Consider the following 16,548-nt stretch of genomic DNA (forward strand, 5'->3'; position numbering starts at 1 on the left):
GTGAAGCAGATAAAGACACTGAGTTCTGAAGAATGAAGCAGCTGACCCGAGGGCACATCTTTGGTGAGTCTCTGCGTCTCGGCACAATTCTGGTCTTGCTAAGTGAAGTGATTCACGAGGTCTGGCCCTGAGTTATTTATCTGTCTTATTCCTCAATGCTTCCAACCTGCCCACATCTCCTTTGGCCCTTGCTGCTCCCTGCTGTCTGTGTATTTCTGAATAGATCTCATCACTGTGCACCGAGCTGGCTTTTCCTACACAGATCCTGGCTCCGACAAGGCCTCAGTTTACCAGGAAACCCTGCCAGACTATTCACTATTGGATTCCCCTGCCACCTTGGATATCCCATCATGGTGTCCTGAAGGGGAACCATTCAGATGCCAGACTTAACAAAGTAATGTGATTGCTAGGGTGTTGCTGCTGCTTTAAGAAGCCCGGAACATGGAGCCAGCAGGTGGTGGTGGTGAAGGCACTGGACTCCCACATGGCCAACTGTGGTTTGACTCCTGGACCAAGGAGCTTGCTTTCTCACTTTCTCGCTCGCTCTCTCTCTATTTCTCTCTCTCTCTCTTCAAGTCCATGTGGCCTGTAGCAAATTAAAATAATAATGGTAAAGTTAAATAATTCTTTTGAAAAAGAAGAAGCCTGGAACATAAAAACACTGTGGAATAAGGGAGCTGGCTACTGCAGATTCTACTTCTAAATGATGTCTATGTTCAGTTAAGCACCATTCAACACATATGCACAAATCACAAAATATCAAAAGGATAAAAAAGAAACAAATTGAAGTAACAATCACTTGACAGTGCCCTTTTAAAACACATCTCAAAGAACTGACCATCGTGATGTTCAAATCCAGCAGTTCTCAAATTTCCTGGTCTCAAGAGCCCTCTATACTTGTAAAAATATTGACGGTCCCAGAGAGCTTTAGTCTATCTGGGTTTTATTCATCTAAATTTGCTGTACTTGGAATAAAAACCTGATAAAAAACTGTATTTTTACTGATATTCACTTAGAAAAATAAAGCTATTACATGTGATCTTAATTAGCATATTTATGAAAAAAACAAAATCACCATGTTTTCCAAAACAACAACAATGAAAAGCCAGTGGTGCTGTTTTGCATTTTGGGAAATCTCTCTCAAGTCTGGCTTAGACATGGCTGTTCTTGGCATTTAATTGGTTGTGATATCACACATTGTGGAGCTTCTGGAAGGTTCCTCCATTCACTCATTAGAGAATGAGAGTGAAAAGGTTAGAAAAAGTCTCAGAATCAAATACGGAACCCTGGAAACGTCTTGGTGATTCCAGGAGCCCCCGGACCACACTTTGAGAACCACTGTGTCAACAGAAATGATCAGCTCGTCCACCTTAAGTTTTCCTTTTAGACATAGTCTGTCTTTGAGTAAGCACTGTCAACGCAGCTGGTCAAAGGACGAACCACACTACCTTCACTTCATGTCTCTGCTTGAGCTGCTGAAGCTCTACCGCTCCCACTGTGCTTGCCATCAACTCTCTCATCTTTTTCTCATAGTGCTCCTTTAAACGGGTTAGGTCATGGGAAAGCTACAGCATAAAGAGACACAATCTTTTCACAAAAAGGCTCTCTTTGGTACTTTGAGACAATCTTACATTGGAAGGGCTTCGGCAGCGTCTGGTGGATGGCGTTCGCACGCCAGGCTTCTCCTGAGACGGGGGCTCCCAGGACCACACATGCCACGTGAGAGCCCCTATTACTAGCCCAGCCGATTCTTGGGAAATAAATACAGAAGTGAGTAAGACATATCATCAGAAGACAGGTCCCGACTGGAGACATTTCCATGCCAAACGAAAGCAAGCCAATGCACAAAAATCTCTGCGTAAAATCACTGTTTTACATTTTGATTTTATCAAAATGATCGAATATGCAAAATAGATATAAAATTCTTCTTTTATGTCAGCACCCAAGCAAAAGATACCTGGACTCCAGACTATCCCGAGGGGTGGCATACTTGAGGGACAGCCAGTCTCCAAACTGACGTGACTTCTTCTTTAACTGATAGGGCCGGGGTGAGACCTTACAGCCATTCTTCACATGACTGCAAATGTCTCAAATACACATGAAGTCCCGCAGCTCCTTGGGGAACATTTCTCATGTCATCCAAGATGAAAACAGTTTAAGAATTTTTTAACAAAAGCTTGAGTCCATCTGAAGTGACTCTTCAACAATTTATATATTTTTATCTTGGCAGTTTTTTACCTCCTTGGCAGTTTTTAAAATGTGACTTCTTAACTAGAAAATGTGGGACTTCTTGCAACACTTCCATTTTGAACAGGCTTAACTAACAAACACACCCTGTCTCCACCCTAGCCAGGATTCCCATCCTCCTTCTACATTGTTACTCCAGCAATGTGGAAGTGCAAGAAAATACCAGAACTGTGGTGCTCGGTGCTCCTCTGTTACTACTCTGTCCTCGCGAGCCCATGCTGGGCTGGCCTTGCGTGCATTTCTTCTAGGAGGGGAAGGTGGCTGAACCATCCAGCTCTCTTGCTAGCATTTCACTGGGGAGCACAGGTCCATTGCGAAGGCAAGGAGGGTGTATCAGCCATCCACCACCTAACTTGGCCCAGTTTGTCCACAGTCAACCACCAAGATGGAATTTAAATGTTTTGCTAAGAGTTCCAAGGCACCCGCTCAATACTCTACTCCCTGAAACCAGAGCCCAACATATTCATTTTAAAACTCAATTTAAACCAAGAGTCTCAGCTGTATCAAGTCAAATATCATCTGATTATTGGTTCTATTAAAAAATCCAGTTGCAGCTTAATTCATTGGTTAAATCTCAAGTTGCAATAATTCTAATGAAAGAAAAGAGCTAAGTTCCTGGAAAAAGCTTATTAATAATATTGAGTAGTTGGGCTGACCTCCACAACTGACAGGTTCTTATTAAGTTTCATGAAACAAGTTTACAGAATATGAGGGTACTAAGTAACTCACTATACGTGGTCACACATAGCGACATGAAGCTCTGATTGTCAGGGGCTGTGGGGTGAGGGAAGTAAAGTTAGGTGTTGCCAACTGTCACAGTGGTGAGTTGTGAGGTCACTGTCTGCACAAATAAGCATGTTGAACCAGCCAGCTTCTGACGAGGACTGCACGTGGCCAGCATCTCAACCTCACACAAAGCACATGAAGGACACAGATGTTCCTGTGGATGTCAGGAGACATCAACCCTTTTACAAACAGCAGCAGGAAAAACCCCACCAACAAAAAGTCTACGGCATAGCCGGTCACCCCTAAAGGCCTCTGCTGGAGATAGATGTGAACAAAATGGCTCCCAGGCCTGGCATCTCACCACCACCTAATTCTAGAATTCACTGTTTAAACTTTGAAGTTTCTCCTGAAACCCTGATCTCAGGCATTCTCTACAAAAATATAAAACAAAAATTCCTTTGAAGAAAAGATAATCACGGGACAGCTTAGGAGTTTTTGTCCTGTAATATCATTTCGTTTAACATTTTGTTCACACTGAAAACGCTGAAGTTGAAAACATCAGGTAGGGCAACGTCCAGTCGCCACGCCAGCTTCTGCCTATTCAGGGTCTCAGTGAGCAGTACTGCAGGTGCACGCTTACTACGAGCAATGCACGGCATGGACTTCAACACGAGGGTTCAGAGAGAAATTGTTTACATTCTTAAGATATTTAAGATCGTGAGTTCACTTCAAACCTGTTAAGCGATTTAGTTTATAAAAGTTTAATTCCCTGCTCCTTCCATGATTGTACGTACTATGTGGAATAAGAGATGCCTTATTTTGTGCCAGTATTTTATACTTTCCCCAAACTACTGGATTGTTGGGAAAGTCATGACACATTTCTCTGTCGACTTTTCTGACGACCTAATACATGTCAACGTCTTCAAACAATAATTATTTAAGTGCTATGAGAATCAAACAGTATTTCATAGCCCCATCCCCATGTTAATATAAGAACATGCTGTTCCGTACACACGTAGACTAAATATGCACTCCATCCTCATGTAGACATAACACGCTATCCCATATACACGCAGACTGAATCCATACTCTGTTGACAGATGAACATAAGAACATGTGCTGCCCTGTACATGCCCAGACTGAACACATGCTCCGTTCACATGTTAATATAAAAACATGCTGTCCTGAACATACGCAGACTGAATATGTGCCCCATCTACATGTTAAAATAAGAGCACACCATCTTGCATACATGTAGACTGAATATGTGCCCTGTCCACATTAGCCTAAGAACATGCTGTCCTATACACATACAGACTGAATATATCCCTGTCCACGTAAGCATAAAAACAGACTGGCCCACATACACACAGACTGCATATGTGCCTGTCCACATGTTAGTTGTCCTGTACACATGCAGACTGAATATACCCCTGTCCACATGTTAGCATAAAACAGACTGGCCCACATACACGCAGACTGCATATGTGCCTGTCCACATGTTAGTTGTCCTGTACACATGCAGACTGAATATGTGCCCATCCACATATTACGTAAGAACACACTGTCCCACACACGCAGACTGAATACATGCCCGTCCACATGTTAAATAAGAACACATTGTCCCGAACACATGGAGCCTGCATATGTGCCTATCAGCATGTTGCATAAGAACACGCTGCCCCATACACATGCAGACTGAATTTGTGCCCGTCCACATGTTACATAGAACATGCTGCCCCCATACACATGCAGACTGCATACGTGCCTGCCTTTTGTGGCTGCTACGCAGGAAGGACCTGGGAACTCCGTTCTTGCACTCCGAATCGCTCTGCTCTTCATAGCTTTCAAATTCACTTGAACTCCACCCGTACTCCAGGGAGCTGTTTCCACCTTCATCTCCATTCTCAACATCGTCATAGATCATCTCATCTGAATGCACAGATTCCAAAATGAAATGGGAATAAAGATGTAGAGCTCACTGGCATGCCTGCTGTCTTACCGTGACGCCCAGCACTGGGAAGGAAGCCTATGTGAGTAACGTGGAGCAGCAGCGCAGACCCCAGGCCTGCTCCTCGGGGAGGTGTTCCTCAGGACCTCCACTGTGGGCAGTGACATGCGGGGTCTGAAAGCTCTTCAGGTGGCTGTGGTGAATCCCCAACCCCATCCTTGTCCTGAAGGCCACTGGTCTATAATTTTCTACCACAATCATGCCAAATAATTTCTTGACCATAAAGAACTTTATAGGAAGCAAAATCTTCATGTAAATGTATGCAATATAAAAAGATTAGATAAACAAACTGATAATGATAGATTATGGGTAGACACATGGATAGACAGGCAGATCATAGATGACTGATAGGTAAATAAGCGGGTGGACGATGGGGGAATGATGGATGGACCGATGTATGGCTGGCTGGCTCGATAAGGAGAGATGATGGATACATAGAAGGGTGGCAGAAATGTGCGCACGAACACAAACGAAGTCAACGCAGTGATAAGTGTTGCTGAAAAAGCCTAATAACACTTACAAGTAACCTGCTACTGTATCTAACAGCTTTATCACACCAGTCATTTCAGGGTTAGTGAAGAATGCACCATGTTTATGCCACCGAATGCAATAATAAAGGTTCTTTATTAAAAAATTCCAAGGACAGGATGTGCCTTTTATTTCGCACCCCTTATTCTATAAACACGAATTAAGCTGAGTTGCACTGACTGGTGGGTTCTCTGCACCCTCATGGTAAGCAAAGAGACTCGACACTGCAATTAATACACCCTCTTTGCACAGATGTGAAGGCCTCAGCTGTGAGTAAAGAAATTTTTGGTATGCTCTAATATGAAAATACACAGTGGAGCAAGAAAATACCAATAGATGTGGACTTTCTATTTTCAAAGCTGAATTTCTTTCTTTCCTTTTTTTTCTTTTTTTTGTGGGGGAGAGGTTTTTGCTATAGGGTGTGAGCACTCGCCAGAAAGACAGAGAGAGACAGAGAGACAGAAAACAAGAAATAACCCCCCAGGGGGGTATGACCACACTGCAATCCCTTCTCCTCCATTCTCCTCTAAGGATCTTGGGCACGCATGCACACATGTATGACATGAGTTTAAGTCACCGGGTCCAGGACTTGAACCGTAGTTGACTATGTGGGAATCCAGCAATGTAGCCATTATGCCATCTGCTGGTCCCTAAATGCTGAATTTCTAGCAGTAAGACTTTTGGATAAAGAAAATGACATTCTTCAAACTCCCAGAATATTAATGTGCCATTTCTACTACTGATCAATCACTCAGCATACATGTTTCTTCTTTTGGCTGAAGTTTCTAAGGTCCACATGAACTCTTGAGATTAACTGCTGCTTAAATGATCACTTAAGACATTACAAATTAAAGGACATTACAAAGTTACACAGAAAATGTCATTTCCATGTTTTAAAAATATTAAATCTATTCCACATACATCCTCAAATATTTGCTGTAGTAATACTTGGCCTTCAAAATATGTAAGTAATTAGTATTGATTTATATACTCTTCAGGACAAAGAGCAAGCTTAATATATACAGCGACAGCCAAAGGCAAACATTTGCTTTCACTGGAAATGAGAAGCTAGGAAACTTGTCACTTAAAAGAAACCCCTAGGGTCTGGCCCCATGGTCAAGGAGTTAGGGAGCCAGATCCCACATGGCCAACCACACAGTTTGAGTCCTGGTCCTGAGCAGCTTGAAAAACAACGCTGGGCATGTGTGTGTGTGAGTGTCCAACGAGACAGAGAAGTGGAGGGGAAGGGATGGCAGTGTGATCACGCCCCACTGGGGAGTGCTTTCTCCCTCTCCCTGTCTTTTTCTCTCTAGTAATTACACATACACTCTGGCCCCCCTCTCCCCCCCTAAAAAAAAAAAAAAAAAAAAAACCTAAGTATTTCAAGTTACCCTAGTCTTGCAATATCTTTCCACTGAGTTCAGAGTAATTATTTCAGAATGCAAAAAAGATCCTCCAGATTTCTAACTACGAGCTCTGACGAGTAACTGTGATGCATGGAGGTAAACACCATAAAATTTCTGAACGTGAGCTGCTTCCCAGAAGCTGCATGGTGTTCTTTGGTGTGCAGGCCTGGAGGACACCAACGATGACTGCCAAGGAGGCCAGCTGGTAAACTGGGCCATTCAGTTCAGTGAGTGACCCGATCAGGTCCTAGCACGAGCCTGAAATTCTGAGACTCGGAGTTAGGGGTCAGTTTGGGAACACACCTTAGTGTCCAGGAGGAGAAAGACCTGGGGCTTCTTCAACAGACCAGCTGGTCAGAGACAGGCATCCCCAAACAAGCCCAGCTGTGCTTCTGTAGCATCCCTCCCGGCGGACTTAGAGTCCCAAACGCTACCCAACACTACTGCCTCCCTCCTCTTCCCACCATTCACTTGTCTCTGGATTTCTGGCTCTTGTGGTCTACACAGAAGCAATTGGTAAATATAGGATATTTCCAAGCACTACTCTTTTCACTTCGATTAGATTTTTAAGCCCTTTGAGGGCAGGAGTCATGCTGTCTGTGTTCATCATAGCAGTTGACAGAATGCAAAAAAGGAGCCCAGTTCATTCAGGGGCTCGTCAAGGCCCCTGGGTTCTGGCCAAGCAAAGTTACTTGGTTCTACTGTGAGCCTGCCTTAGGCCTCTATGATGGTGCGTCTTCAGTCTTGGGAAGAATGAACTCTAACATCACTAGCCACATTTGGTCCCTGTTAGCCTAAGTATATTATGACTCAAGCTGCTAGAACGTGTGCAAACTGACTCTTTTCAATGCTTTAGAAAAGCTGCTGCTCTCTTGGCCCCACCAGCATACGTGGGACATTCGAGGACTTGAAGCATCTTACTAACCCTCGGTAAATCAGGTCATTATTTATGTCCTCTTTAATTCCTGCAATTACAGATTTATGATTTCTAAAACTGAAAACTAATCCAGCCTGGGTTTTCCCCCCGAGGCCAGTGAACAGGGTGTCATCTGCCAATATTTGTTTTCTTCACTACAATCTGATCTGCCCTCTTAGCCACAACACGTGTTAGATGTGATCCTACAGTGGCAATGGTGCAGGGTGGAGCATGATGGCACCTCTGTACCACCGGAGCGAGCCTCTGTATGCCCTTCACCTTCAGTCTCACTATGTGCTGTTCCAAGAGTCCACAGTTTACTAACTTTCTATTCAGGATATTCATCGATAGCAGAAGCAGCATTGTCAAAATCTCCTACTCCAGGGCCAGCTGTGACAGTGCAGCGGTGACATGCTCCACGATGCTGAAGCCAGCCCACGCCCTAAGACAGTGTCCTGAGGTCTACCTGTACACGCCTGGTGCACACACCCACTCCGCCTGTGAGTCTGGCTGGTTGCAGCTGGGGTCGGGTCAGGATGTGAAGACCCTTTGGGAGTGTCGGCTTCTTTCTTGTTCTCTCTCTCATGAAGAAATGGATAGCTTGGGAACCAGCAGTTAGCGTAATGGCTATGTCGCTGGACTCCCACATAGTCGACCGCGGTTCGCGTCCCGGACCCGGTGGCTTAAAACCCACGCCGGGCGCGTGTGCGTGTGTGCCCAAGATCCCGAGAGGAGAATGGAGGAGAAGGGATTGTGGCATGGCCATCCCCTCTGGGGGGTGATTTCTCGCTTTCTGTCTGTCTCTCTCTGTCTGGCGAGCGCACGCGCCCTATAGTGAAAAACCTCTCAAAAAAAAAAAAAGAAAAAAGAAAAAAAGAAATGGATAACTTTTAAAAGAAAAACCTCCTATTCTAATTGTGCATTTACCTATTTCTGATCCCTCCTTCACCCCACTTTGCTTTCTATATCTTGAAGCTATGCTGTTAGGTCCGTGCAAGTTTAGAACAGTTCTACAGTGGGTCATTGGAAAAGGCACAACAATATTTTTCTCTGCTAAAATGCATCAAGACTTTTCCGACAACCCAGTATCTTTGTAATTAATTATTCCTGGACACTATACCTAATACTGCATTATGGGTTAACATTTGTTTTTATTAATATAGTTATACTGGTTATATTTCTGTTAGAACTGGACTTACACTTCTTTCTCATCTATTTACTTACACCATTATTGTATTCTTGGATATCTCTCATAAGAACATATGCCTAGCTTTGCTGTTTTATGCAATCTGAGAATTTATTTTACTGGCTGGGTCCAATTTTGTATTTACTATAAGCACCAATAGATTTATATGTATTTTTGCAATCTTTTTTCATATCATTTGCTATCTTTTATTTTTTATTCTCTTGGTTTCTGTCAGATTGGGTTTTGCTCTGCTGACTTGAAAGGTACATAATCTATTTCTATTCTCATAGAAGCTACAGGTAAAATGCAGACTTGGCCAATCATAGCAAGAAAAAAAATCAATATCTATACCTGTGCCAGAAAAATGCAGTGCGCCATCACCCCTCCCATTCAGTCCCCATTGCCTAGTGTTTTTATTTCCACCTTAAAATGAACCAATATGACTACTGCTGTTCTAATCAATGCCGGTTGAGATTTTTCACAAATTTTTCAATTCGCTTGTTCACTGTTCTTTGTTCTTCCCATGACTTCCTTCTAGGTTCGCTTCAGAGTCTCCGAGTAGTAACTCTCCCCTCATCTTTGTCTCTTGCCTTTATTTCTCTATTTTTAAAGGATGATACTTTGGCTGAATGTAGAAATCCACATTGAAAAACTGTTTTTCTTTATCACTTTGCCGGTACTATTCTGTGATCTCCCAGCCCGTTAAGAAAGAAGTCTGCTGTTGGATCTCAATGGCAGGTCTTCTGTGGGCAATGACGTTTTCTCTCCTGTGGCTTTTAAGACTTTCACTAGAGAGTTGGCAGCTTCATTTGTATTTGTCTAGGTGCAGAGTGATATAGCTGATCAAGCTTCACATCTGTTATTTCTACCGTCCAAGAATTTCTGATTTTAATTCTTGATAACTCTTGGGAAGTCTTTCTTTCAATATCACCCTTTCTCAATTCTCTATAGTTTCTCATTTATATTGTTTATTGGATGTGTATTGATACATCTCAGCCTCTCTGTTTCTCCCTTCTTTGTTCATATGTTCAGTATCTGTAACTCTTTCTGCTTCCTTAGGGTAACTAAGATAGCCATCCTGTGTCCAGTGCTACGATGTAAACACGGACACCCATATCCCACCACCTAACATTGAGCTACTCTATATACGACATATAAAACGGGAATGTCAGAAACATAGGGTCTGTGCATCCTGGGGTTATGTATACACTAAACAGACAGCTAGACTCAGTCTCCTAAAACCCGATTCCAGACAAAATCAAACCTGGTTCAGAGTCTGAATTTTCTCTCGGCACATCATCATAAATGGCTTCTTCTGGATCTGGAACAAAAAGGGAGGAAGCCTTTACAGAAGGACCCAAACCAACCAAGTGCAATTTAAATTTCAGAGGACCTTAGTCCCCAATGATGTAATTATTATATATCTAATGGTAGTTTGTGGTACCTTACCAAAGCATAAGCATTATTTTGAGGGCAGAATTCTGGGAATGAGAGCTACTGTGGTATCAATACATAGACTGTAAAATCTCACCAAAAGCAAGTGTGGTTTCCAGCCCAGTTTAGTCTACGATTTTGTGTTCAACTACACATTTCTATGCTTCCCTTATAAACATTTTTCAGTTTATGAAGTTAATGTGACCTAAAAAATACACAGGTAGTATACTAGGTCTTAGAAGGAAGAGTCTACTGGTGGTGTAGAAAATGAAAAAACTGATGAACAGAAACCAATGACTCTAACGTTTTGTGTCACTAAAAGTGAAAAGCAGTTAGATGGCGTGAAGAAGTGTTACGTATGTGGGATAAGGTTTCTCAGACTATCGTGTGGAACATTAATTAGTGTTCTGGAAAATTGTAACAGTTTTCTTAAAACAGGGAAGCACATGCCATAGGCAAAATATCTATGGGGTGGTAGGAAAAGTCATGACGTAGTTTTGCATAGAAAAATAGAAAAAATATATCGTGACTTTTCCAACAGTCCAACAATATACATTGTGTAAGATGACCAACTACAGGAGCAGGAATGAGCTTGAGATGTATTTCAGTATTTGTAAAGGTTACATGCTTCACATGGAAATTTGTTTCCTAAGAGGACCTTTTAGCTTGATTTTCCAGAATATTCAGCTACTGCCGTTACCTTCTTTGCAGGAGAATCTTCATACTGCAACACATTACTTTACTGAAAAGCATAAAGGTAACTGCTTGCTAAGCAACATGAAAGAAAATGAGGCAAATAAACTCAAACTTTCCCTCCAGCCATTGTTACTCACTCCACAATATCAGGGAGATGAGAATTCAGGAAAATTTTTCAATGGTTGCTGCTCTGATAATAGAGATGCTTGCTTTCTTTTAATAATATTGATTTAACACAACCATGGGAAATACTTGTATTAGATAATATCGAAGGCCTGCTGGTTACGTAGTTCACTTTCAGATATTATAGTTACTCTAATTAACTGTCGTCTGGATAACAGAAATGAGTAATTAGAGAAATTCAGACACATTTTACTTTGGAAATAAAATTGCTAGTGAACAGCAAGACGATAATTCAATCTTGTAATGATCCTGATTTAATAGCCCCCTACAAGAACCGTCTAATTACACGAAGATCTTTGTTTTGACAAAGTCATAATTAAAACTAGAATGAAACCTTCCAGGAGATAATTTACTAATTAGGAGATAGTTAACAGGGTTCTACCTTGTAAGCCAATCATATATAATAAAACAATTACAGAGAAATTAGTGAGCCAGTGAATATAAAAGGCCTCATTGGAAAAGTAATTTTTACTTTTCCTTTAAAATAAAAAAAATAATAAACCTACCTGAAAATATTTCAGCCTTCTAAATTATTGAATACACATGAAGTAGAAGGTCTGGAACACCATCTGGCAGTGGGTTCCCTTAACCCACCTACTCCCTGCTCAAAAATGGTACCATGACAAGGAATCTTGCTGAACAGCAGGTAAAAAATACTTTGTTAATGTCTCTAACAGTGATTGGCTGACTGCGAGCTGCAAGTCCAGGTATCAGTGCCCCCAATCTGTACTAGACAGAAATAACCAGAAGAGTAATACTGAGGCGGAGGGAGCTGAGGCAGTGAACAGGAAACGTGCAGCGTTTGCTTCAGAGAGCTCCTGGGAAATTTTATATATTCAATTCTGGTTAGTATTTTAACTAAATGACTATACTTTGGAAGTGACATATGTGACTTAGGACATGAGAATACTGGCACCATCCCCCGGTTGGTGACGTCTGTACCAGGCTGGTGAGGACATGGGCTCCCAGGAATCAGCAGGACTTACTGTCCATCCATGCTGTATTGGCAGGATCTGCAACCCATCGGGCTAGGGCACTGTCTTCTTTACTCACTTGATCTTCACTTCAAGAAAACAAACCACAAAATCAGAATACCAAGAAACATTCTACTCATTAGGTGGCCACAAGTCTCCACTGTGGTTGAATATCTGTTCCCTCCAGAACTCAGGTTGACATGCAGCTGCCCTTATAATTATACGCATGCATCTATATATACATTTCTTTTTTTTTTTTTTAAGAGATGAGACATGTAGGAGGAACTTTTATGGGAGTAAGTTATCTGTTCCCTCCAGAACCCAGGTTGAAATGCAGCTGCCCTTTAAATTTAACCCATGCATTTTATATAAAATTTTTTTTTTTTTTTTTAAGAGATGAGACATGTAGGAGGAACTTTTATGGGAGTAAGTCCCTTATAAAACGGTGAGTCTGTCTCATCTTGCTCTCTCTCTCACCCTCTCTTTGCCCTTCCACCACGGGATGATGTGGCAAGAAAGCCCCCACCTAATCCTGGCACCTCAGTCTTAGACTTTCAGCCTCCAGAATAGTAATACATTTCTCTTCATTACCCAGTCTGTGAAATTCTCTTATAGTAGCACAGACTAAGACGCCCCCAAGTGTGTGTGTGCGTGTGAACAGGCACATGCACATGTGTATGCTACTATCCAGGAAAAATAGTATATTTTCCTGCTCAGTATTTAGGGAAATCCCCAGTTGAAATTTCCTAAGTAAGCTTCTGGACACCCTCCACGCACATAGCAGAGTATCTGTCATGACTGGAGTATCACAAAACCATAGCCCCTGCTCCAAAGGCCTGAATTATTTTTTGATTTTTCAACAGACTCTTTGAGGATCTCTTATGTGTCATGCAATGCTGAGCCACAGAGATCCCCAAGTAAGATGGGCCTTCCCGCCTCTAGGAGCAGCTTAGGGCAGTGGATTTCATCCTGTAGGAAACGGGAAGCCATGAGGATGCTTCACTCAGAGGAATGACAAGGCAAGATGCACTTGACAACCTAAGTGTTGCCTCGGTGGACACAGAAGTGGACAGAAAATGGACACGATGGTGATCAGACTTCAAGACACCTGTGCCCGTGTTCTGCCGGGAGCAGTCTGTAAGCATAAATGGAGAAGCCGTGGCATAAACATTAACTGGAAAGAGACTGGAAATAGGATAAGCATGTAGAGAGTTCTGAAAAACGTACATATGTAAAAAGTAAAAGGATCATGACTATCCAATTACATGGCCATACGCATTCCGCTGTCACAGCAAGTGCAGATGTCAGCGCAGTACAGGTCTCGCTCTTTTTATTATCACGTTTGGGGAAAGTTCTGACGAGCCATGAAATGTCTAATGCACCATGAGATGTTGAGTATGAGAGAAAAGAGCAAATGTCCAGATAAGAACACCAGATACACAGGATGTGCCGGGCAGCGTGATGGGTTGCGGGTGCGCGTTAAAAAATCAAGATGCGGTCCCCATACTCAAAAGAATTTATCACATAAAAAAGGAGCACCTTTTTACTTTTGAAGTTTAAAATTATATCAAAATAAAACCTAACAACAACAACAACAACAAAAAAGTAAAAGAAAACCTGAAGCGAATATGAATGGTATTTCAAATGATGTTTCCATATGTTAAAAATGTTCATACTTTGGAAAATGATTTGAGGTTATTGTCACATTACATTTTGTGTTCTTTTTCAGAAGAAGTATCCTTTCACATATATGTGTGTGTATGTATATATATATACATGCCTGACTCTTAACCATGCCTGACTCTTTCAGACAAGGTCATACTATGTTGTCTGCTCCGGTCACAAGCTCAGGATCCCCCTGCCGCAGCCTCCTATGTAGCCAGGACTTTTACTGCAGCCAGGACTCTTACTGCAGGCAGGGAACTGAACTGGGTCACCCTTGTGGCCTCAACCTGCCAAAGAGCAGCATCAACCAGTACGTGCTACTGCGGTTGGTCCATCAATGGACAGATTTCTCATAGGAAGTCGTTAGGTTACCCATGATAATGTGCCACTGCTAATTTTCAGTGACACATGGAATGGGAATTTCTAATAAAGGGGTTTTGGCTAAATCTTCTCTGTGGCATAATCCTGTATTTAAATTGGAGAGAGACCTTTTGTCATGTGAGTTCTTCCCGCAGAGATCCCATTCAGCTTTTTTAGAGGATTTTGTATAAGAGGTGCTTTAATTGATGAAAAAGCTAGCCTTAAAGAATTAAAGGAGGAAAAAATGGAAGAGAAGGGCCCATGTCCCGTTGGTGGGTACTTTCTCCCTTTCTTTCTCCCTTCATCTCCCTTTGTCTGTTTGGCCAGCTGGTGGCATGGTGGTTAGGATGGCTCACTCTCACAAGGCTGACTGGGCAGTTCAAGTCCTGGACTTGGTAGCTTAAAAATACACTGGGTATGCATGCCTGTGTACCCAAATTCCCAAAAGGAGGGCAGAATGGAGGAGAAGGAACTGCAGTGTGACCATCCCTGCGGGGAGGAGGTAGTGATTTCTCATTCTTTCCCTCTCTCTCTGGCAATTGCACACACCCTCTGGCAAACAAAACAAAAACAAAAAACACAAACGCAAACAAAACCAAATCAGGACAAAGAATTCTGGCTGAGCTTTGCTTTTTCTTTTTTTTTTTTTAATTTAGATTTTTGCCATTGGGTGTATGCACATGCTAGAGAGACAGAGAGAAGGAAAATGAGAAATTACTGCCACTCCCCACTACCATCCTCAGGGGGAAATGGCCACAATTCTTCCTCTGCTATTCTCCTCTCAGAATTTTGGGCACATACGCATATGCACCCAGCATGATTTCCAAGCCTCCAGGTCTGGGACTCAAAGCTGAGTCTACCATATGACATCCAGCACCTGAACCACCGCGCCACCTGCCGGCCCTGGCGGAGAACACCTTAAAGATGCCTGAAATGAGACTGTTCTCCTCACCCTCTCACTCTGTTTTTGACCCCACAGGGACAAAAGGGACACCTGCTAACCAATGTGCTTGGTGAATGGGAAGCCTGTGACACCTGGGAGGGACCTGGGGTAGAAAATAAGGCCTGGGACAGAACACACCACAGGGGAGCTGAGAGGAAGTGACTGTCCAACCGCACACGGGCAGGCAAGATCTTCAGGAAAATGAACTTACGGGTAGGTGTATGTGTAAAATTCATGAAGGTACCTGTTTGGCGGCTCCTCAGAACTTAAAGAATTAAACTGGTGCTCTTCTGTGACTTCTGGTGTTTCTGCTGAGAGAAAAAAAAAAAACTGCTGAGAGAAAAAAAAACAAAACTGACAAAAATGTAGATAAAGTTTTTTTTTTAAGATCATCTAATTATTTTTTCTTATCAATCGTTGGCTTATCCTAGCATAAAGATGATGAACTGACAGATTTAATTTTTTTTTAGTTTTTACACAAAATATGTTCAAAATAGGATTATAATAAAATGAGATACCCTCAGGTCTTATGAAATTGTCAGGATAAAATTTGCACCCAAAAAACCAAAATGAATCTAGAGTTAAGAGGAAATGTAATATCCGGCCTTATTTCTTAAGTTTTCATGGGAATTTACGATAGTGGCTTACTTAAAGGTGTGTCTACCTCGCAAACTCAAAAGCGATTAAAATGTATTTATTTCCAGAGAGAGAGAAGAGCACCTAGGATGGAGTCTTCATGCCTCGATTGTCCTCCACCCCTGGCCAGCCAGAACCAGGGGCGCATTCACTGGGACGATCAGGAAGACCTGGGATGAGAACCCGGAGCCTTCCCGGACGGCCTCCAGCACTGTGCAGCAGCACCCCTACTTCCTGCACCAGAGAGGACGGGCCTCAGAAGATTTTTAAGCTTGTGATATTTGACAACCAAACTTTTATGCACACATACACACACACTCACACGTATGTACTTGTGCACATGCACACACGCACACACGCATCCTGTCTGATCAGCGTTTCCTCCCATCTCCCTTTTTGGTTTACCAAGATGAGTGTGAAGGGGACACCAGCAGATGGCATAATGGTTACATCGCTGGACTCCCACATAGCTGATAGCAGTTAAGAGTCCTGGACCCGGCAGCTTAAAACTCATGCTGGGTGCATGTGCATGCCCCAAATCCCAAGATGGGACTGAAGGAGAAGGGACTGCAGCATGGCCATCCCCCTAGGAGATGACTTCTCATTCGCTGTCTCTCTGGTGAACACATATGCCCTA

The 16,548-nt window shown here is 42.6% G+C and overlaps 1 protein-coding gene across 13 annotated transcripts in view; it reads right to left on the reverse strand.

Annotated features, from left to right (window-relative positions):
- Positions 1-16,548, reverse strand: part of ARHGEF10 (Rho guanine nucleotide exchange factor 10) — a 147,363-nt gene that overhangs the window by 90,343 nt on the left and 40,472 nt on the right. For 8 of the 13 annotated variants that reach the window (XM_027766216.1, XM_027766219.1, XM_027766215.1 and 5 more), the window contains 5 exons: positions 15,520-15,586; positions 12,320-12,396; positions 10,285-10,341; positions 4,742-4,905; positions 1,449-1,565 (listed from right to left, as the gene is read on the reverse strand). In XM_027766216.1, the coding sequence (XP_027622017.1) occupies positions 1,449-1,565; positions 4,742-4,905; positions 10,285-10,341; positions 12,320-12,396; positions 15,520-15,586 (482 nt within the window). The remainder of the gene's footprint in view (positions 1-1,448; positions 1,566-4,741; positions 4,906-10,284; positions 10,342-12,319; positions 12,397-15,519; positions 15,587-16,548) is intronic. The other 5 variants (XM_027766218.1, XM_027766214.1, XM_027766221.1 and 2 more) reach the window with 3 other exon arrangements.

The sequence above is a fragment of the Tupaia chinensis genome, unplaced genomic scaffold, assembly GCF_000334495.1.
Source record: "Tupaia chinensis unplaced genomic scaffold, TupChi_1.0 Scaffold141517_1, whole genome shotgun sequence".
In the NCBI taxonomy this organism is placed as follows: Eukaryota; Metazoa; Chordata; class Mammalia; order Scandentia; family Tupaiidae; genus Tupaia; species Tupaia belangeri.